Consider the following 6,910-nt stretch of genomic DNA (forward strand, 5'->3'; position numbering starts at 1 on the left):
TGCTATAAAGGCATGTGAATTTCTTACTTATTTTGACATTCAATAATGGCACATTAACCCTAGTGGAGAAGCATGTGCCAGTATACCCACATGGTGGTTTAGGAGAGCAGCTCATGCATTTCTGCATAGAAAACAAGTCTGCTTAATAAATGACATCTGAGGGATTTTGAGACAGTAATGTTCAGGTACTCATGATGCATGGGGAGGTGTTGCAGGTAAGGCAGCGCAGTATACAGCATACAATTCAGCACAAATACGTATCTGTACTTATTACAAGTATAGGATTCTCTGCTTCTGAACTGGAAATATTTGTTCTGTTTTCGTTTCAGCTGATAATCAGAACAAGTTGAAGGCAAAAATCTGTATTGACTTTCATTGACTCTGCTCATGTCTTTGAGCTGCATATCAGAAAATTTGGAATGAGATAATGAAAATGTGCTTGCAGCTGTTTCCAGGGGGGAATGATGGGTTAGATGATAGGCTGGAATGTGCCTGGATTTCAACACAAGCTGACCATTTGGAAACGGAAAGAGTCTTTAAGAACAGGACTCGAAGTTTTTCAAAACATTTGTTTTTTGCAACATGCACACAAACGTAGCTAGATAATAACTCGTTTGTGTCTGAAAAAACCTAAAAATCGAGACATTTATTATGATCACCATCATCACTGTTATTTTTATAGAGCAATGCAATGATAATCCATCCAAGTTTTCAAGTGGGGAAGCACCTGCATATATGCCATGAATGAACAGTAGCTGGATGTATTAATGCATATATCAGTTAACTGCAGGTTGCTGAGATCTGATATTTCAATGCCATTCTTTAAATATCACTGTAACAGATCACATCATAATAATAAAAAAAGTACCAAATCATGCTTCAGCAGCTAGAGAGAGAGATTGCATCATGTTTTGACAGTGACTCGATCATCCTACTCCACACTGGCAGCATTCAATATTAAAAGGATAAAATGGCAGCAAAACCGGTCAGCAGCTTCTCTTCGTCTGGAGTTTTACCAGGTAGATAAACAAAACAAAACCAAAACAAACATAAAGCTGCAATGGGAGCAGGTCAAAGCCATGGCCCTTGCGTTGCTCTGATGAAAGTAAACTAGATTGATTTCCTTGGATAAGCACATCACAATCCCCAAATAAGAGATAAGTGCATAAAACCTCCAAATAATGATCTTCACTAGAACAGCTATGTGGTTTGTAAGGGACAGTGGCCTTGTCAGCTACACGTCTTGTTCATTTGTGGTTCATCTTCAGTCAGCATTATGATGCATTCACCTCACTGGAGTTTTGGCTGGATGACATGTGAGAGTCCAGATTCTCCTTGCATTTCTCCAGATCATGGAAATATGGGTGAGAGAGGGCAACATAGGCAGATATTCTCTTGGCTGGATTGAATGCTAAGCATTTCTGTAAGTAGGAAAAGAAGTTAGTTTTAACTAAAGTGTACAGTTAACAGTGCTAACATTGCACATTGCATGCCACCTTCAATTTATGATCAGTTTGAGACACAATAGGGTCTCAGTAGGTGCTGCACAATAAGATGACCATCCAAATTAAAACAAGCAGTGAGGTCTTAATATATGAATATGGCATTCCCAAAGCTAATAGAAAATAACCAGTTAGAAAATTCAAGTGTTCCTAGCGTAGGAAATCCCAGAATTCAGGCTTTCTTGAATTCACATACACAGGATATCTATCTCACAGACTGCAGGGAGCAACTATTCATGAAGGAATTTTGAATCCCCTCAGTGTTCAATGCACTATTCTTTTGTGGTTATCTAAACATGGATGGCATCATAAGGTACATGTTCATTCCTAGGCTCAGCATTTCTATAGGTGTCAGGTCTTTGGCTTTATACCCTTTGTACACTAATGTTTTGTGTTCAGTTTCTTCTTCTTCCTAATGATACTTTGCTTGCGTCCTTTCCAGATCCTTATCCCAGCTTTTGTCCAGCCAGCACTGAAATCTCTCCCATAGCCTTGCGTTTTATACCTTGTTCTTCTCTTTTCCTTCTTTCACCTCCAAATATTATTCTTCCTACTATCCTTGTCTAACCACTTCCTACTCCTACTTTCTTTTCTTGTATCAGAATTTGTGTCATTTAATGTCTGCAATTTAATTCAGTGACTTCCAGTCCTACTCTCCCCTTTCATCTGTGGCTCCCAGTTCTCATCTCTTTGCCTAACAGGAACAGCTTCCCTTCCCACCTCATCTTCTAGGCACTGATATTTGTCATCTTCCTCCCTGCTATCATGCCTCACATGGACTGAAGCTCTCTGCCATATTTTATTCCTTGTTGTTCCCAGGATCTAATTCTTGTCCCATGTCTATCTTCCCTTTCCAGGCTGCCTGTAAGCACAACAGATGTGTTTCTCCCCTGTCATTTCAAGTGTCCAGATGTAGTCCAGCTTACCACAGCTGGGAGCTGCAGTCATAAGGACAATGGAGAATGATCTGCTGTTCTGTAGAGATAATGTTGGCCAGAAACAGCAGTTCCTGAAGGAACGCAGCAAGTTTTTCAAGGGTTGCACTGAGCCCACTGTGTGGAGCCCATATAAACCAAGATATTTTAAGGGTTTCCAGAGAACAAATTTAGCTAGATTTCCACAAGCACGGAAGAAGGCAAACTGAGGCAAGGCTGTTCGCTATATTCCATTCCAAGACTGAACTTTAGGGCTGGGATTTATACAGTATCTATAAAAATGATGGAAATAATTTAATTGAATTCAGTGTTACCAGTTGTACCAGCACAATTTGTTTGCTTCTGTTCAATCCTGCCATTTGTAAGAGGCAACAACTGGTGAATTCCAAATCTCAAGTTTTCAGCGGTCAGTAGAAGGCATGCAGATGTAATCTGCCTCTACAGCCTATTTTCTGCTTTATACTGGGTCCACTATACCATGAAAAATGGTAATCAGTTTTTGTACTCACGTCAGGCTTATACTATAAGAATGGCTGAATCAGTGGCACAACAGTGTGGATGAGGATCTAAGCATATGATCTAAAGACAGGTCAAACAGGTACTTCCCTGAGACAGTCTCCTAGTCTCTAACTATCAGAGAAGTGATCATCCCCCTGTACTCAGCACTGGTGAGGCCGCACCTTGAATACTGTGTTCAGTTTTGGGCCCCTCACTACAAGAAGGACATTGAGCTGCTGGAGTGTGTCCAACGAAGAGCAACAAAGCTGGTGAAGGACCTGGAGAATAAGTCTTATGAGGAGCGGCTGAGGGAGCTGGGGTTGTTTAGTTTGGAGAAAAGGAGGCTGAGGGGAGACCTTATCGCCCTCTACAACTACCTGAAAGGAGGTTGTAGCCAGGAGGGGGTGGGTCTCTTCTCCCTGGTAACTAGCGATAGGACAAGAGGAAATGGCTTCAAGTTGTGCCAGGGGAGGTTCAGGTTGGATATTAGGAAGAATTTCTCCACTGTAAGAGTCGTTAAGCATTGGAACAGGCTCCCCAGGGAGGTGGTGGAGTCACCATCCCTGGAGGTGTTCAAAAAACATTTAGACGTGGTGCTTTGAGACATGGTTTAGTGGGCATGGTGGCGTTGGGTAGAAGGTTGGACTTGATGATCTTTGAGGTCTCTTCCAACCATAATAATTCTATGATTCTATGATTCTATGATTCTATTCTCAGCTCTGACACCTCTTGAGCCAAAAGTGATGTCTTTGTGCTAATGTTTCACAGATTTACATGAATTTGTCTACCTACTTTTGAGCTTTTCTTTAATAACTCCATTAAATGGAAACATAAATGTTTCTTGGTGTGTTGCATGCACAGTGGGAACTATCAGTCAAGCAGCTTGGAGAACAACAAACAGAAACTCACAAGAAGCAAGTCTTTGCCCAGTTCATCGATATCTGGTACAAATTTTTCAATAGGTTGTGCGGGTCTGGAAGTGAAAGCATTTCTTGGAAGGGCAACATCATTAGGCCAGTCCTCTTCTTCTGGGAGTCCAATTACACTGTGAAAGGAAAAATATAACATTAGGTGTGAACATTTATGCAGTCTCCTCTTTATATTGATTATACTGAGTGACAGTTTACTTTACAAGTCTTTTTGTTAAAATGAGATTAATTGTACAGTAGTGCACTGATCTTTGTGAATAGAGGCTGATGAGTGTAGGTCCTCAGTGTGCTTGGTAGAAAGCAATGGCTACATATTTTGTGGCCAGCAAAATTCTCTGGCCTAGATCTCAATTTTCTGAGTCTTTTTGTTGAAAAAGGGTTGAGTGCTTTGGAAGGAAGTTGCTCAGCTCTTGATGGGATGGTGCAACATATGTCGCTCCAGGATGATTAAAAGCAGTAAGTTTCAAAGGGGAATTGCATGCAAAGATCTTTTTTTCACAAGAATAGGGACTGAGAGAAGAGTGTGGGTCAAGATGAGGGTAAAGCAATAAAAGGGGTGTTTCATAATGCTTCAAAGCTATGTGCAGTAATTGTTGCCCAAATTTAAACAGTTTATTTGCTTCACAATGCAGGTTTTAAAGTGTCCATTCAGAAGTGCATAGGACTTGAAGTGTCTTTATGTTTTTACTTTCAATTGTATTTTAGTTTTTCTTTACCCTTTAATAGAATATTTTTATTGCATTTTAGAATTTATTTCTTTATTCTTTAAATTCTAGAAGATATTTATACTTGTTAAATAATCATGCTAAGGTTTAAAACCCAAATAAATTTAATAGTAGGTAAACCTCCAATGATGGATCATGTCTCATACATTTTGTGTTTTAGTCTGATGATAATATTTGTGGGGTTGAAACGCCAGTGTCTGATAGAAATTCTGGAAAAGACGATAAATTACTTGTCAGGTTTCAGGGAAAATAAATTTTTGCAGTCTGTAATATCGGGATTTTTAATGGAAACGCTGACAGGGTAAGACAAGAAGGAGCAGGAGAAAATGCCACTGTGAATGGGGGGGTCTGCGCTGAGCCCGGTGCCACTAGGGAGCAGCATTGACCTTCCTTCGCACTGGGGGCGGTGGTAAGACTAGGGGAGGCCATGGGCCAAACAATTTGACGTAAATCATAGGTTACCTCAGTGAACTTAGTGGAATTACTCCACGTCTACCTACATGGATATTAGATTGTAATTTGGGTCACCTAAAATACCTCTGGAAATTAGTATGTTCTCAAAACAACAGCATGGCTAGAAGGACAAAGCAATTAAAATTTCAGGACAATTTAATTGTATTACATCTGAAGATATCACAGCTTTTGGGAAATGGTAAGTTAACTCTGTGTGAAAAATGGAATTTGACTTTTAGCACCACAGCTATGGTGGGGGTATGGGGCAACTCTTTTGGCCACGGTGGTTAAAGCCATGTGATTAGCTGTTTGAGGATCTGGACCTGTATTTAATACAATACAAATAGCACCGCAGGAAGAGGGGGAAGTTAAATATTTTAAATAAGAATGAATTTTAACCTGCCATTCAAATGTGTTTGGTTAGTCCCAGGTTTTTTAACATTTGCATAAGAGAGCACGAACAGGGTAGAATAAGCACGCACACAGGTAAAGTTAACAAAAAGAAACAAAGAGGCAGCCTGTCAGACAGGTAGGGTGGACAAGACCAAGAGTGGAAGGGAGAGATATTTTTAGTTACACACTCATGGAGTACTCAAAACTCTTAATAGTGCATTTCTGAGCAGATGCCCTCACTCTGGTTGGTAGCACTACCATTTCAGTAACTAAGTTTGGTAGTATCTTGGATGAGTACCACCTCCTGCGAAAGGTTCAGGCCTGGTCTTGAGAAACGCCAAGTACTTTCCACTCCCATTGATCATAATGGGAGACAAGTCTGCTCAAACCATTGCTGTGTTTAGCCTGAAATCTGTGAGGATATTCCACATGCCGATGGTATGCTGGAAAAAACAGGAAATTGTTTTGGGCCACCTCTGAGGGATTTACCCTCAAATACAGTGGAATTTTACCTGATGCAAATCAGAACGCGCATGTAAAGCAAAGGTAGACCACAGCCCCATTATCTGAAAGAATGCATCAGTCCAGATTGCATGAAAATCCCGATACTTTCCATCCTAATTAGTCTGCAGAATGAGTCACTGCTGTAGAAGGAAACAATCCTCCTACAAGAAGAGCTATGCCTAACTGTAGGGGGTTCTCCAGCTGTGAAAACACAAAATAAACACTATTTAACATACCCCCCCCAAACACAAGAAAGAAACTTTTGAACTATTTAAGGAGAACTGCACAATAGAAGCAGAAACAAACTTTCTCTTTAAGTAGATGTGTAATAAGGAATTTCTTCTAAAATTAGCATGGCATTTTCTCTTCTTGATGAATTCTTTTCTGCACAGGTAATCTCGGCCCCTAGGGATGGAAAGATCCCCGTTGGAGGCTGCCACTAGCAGCTATGCATTTAATCCTAGCCCAGTTAATTTTCATTTTTCCCCTTAAATGTCATAACTGAATCAAAATCCTTAAAAAAATCACAGCTATGTCTTTTTTAATTATAAAATACGTTGTATATATCAAAACTGTCTTCATTTAATAAAGCAGAATATTGTGGGACTAGAGGAGTAGCTTTGGCAGAAGAAGAGAAAGTAAACTTTAAGACTGATTTTTCTGGATTGGGCAGGAAGAGCTATTCAGTGCATGACAAATTAACCACGCAAGTGAGTCACATACACTGGTATGGTATGCAGGAAAGGGAAGTCAACTGTGTGAAATCAAGACCTGCAATTTAGGAACCTCATATAAAATAATGAAAATGCTTAGAAACAGATCTGTTATGATTTGAGAACTGGAAAAATGGTTAAACAGAGAAATTCATTATTTGTTCTGTTTAAGCTCTTCTCCTTAGAAATTTTACTATCTTCTCTTTGGAATACCTTTAAGAGAATAGTATTTCAGTCTTCTCTCTCTCTCTCTTTCTC

The 6,910-nt window shown here is 39.9% G+C and overlaps 1 protein-coding gene across 1 annotated transcript in view; it reads right to left on the bottom strand.

Moving 5' to 3' along the window:
• Positions 1-402: 402 nt before the first annotated feature.
• Positions 403-6,910, bottom strand: part of LOC104161838 (cyclin-dependent kinase 6-like) — a 35,385-nt gene continuing 28,877 nt past the window's right edge. The window contains exons 4-5 of the mRNA XM_009700396.1: positions 3,845-3,980; positions 403-1,421 (exon numbers count right to left, since the gene is read on the bottom strand). Of these exons, the coding sequence (XP_009698698.1) occupies positions 1,275-1,421; positions 3,845-3,980 (283 nt within the window). The 3' untranslated portion in view covers positions 403-1,274. The remainder of the gene's footprint in view (positions 1,422-3,844; positions 3,981-6,910) is intronic.

This window comes from Cariama cristata, unplaced genomic scaffold, assembly GCF_000690535.1.
Source record: "Cariama cristata isolate BGI_N322 unplaced genomic scaffold, ASM69053v1 scaffold14415, whole genome shotgun sequence".
In the NCBI taxonomy this organism is placed as follows: Eukaryota; Metazoa; Chordata; class Aves; order Cariamiformes; family Cariamidae; genus Cariama; species Cariama cristata.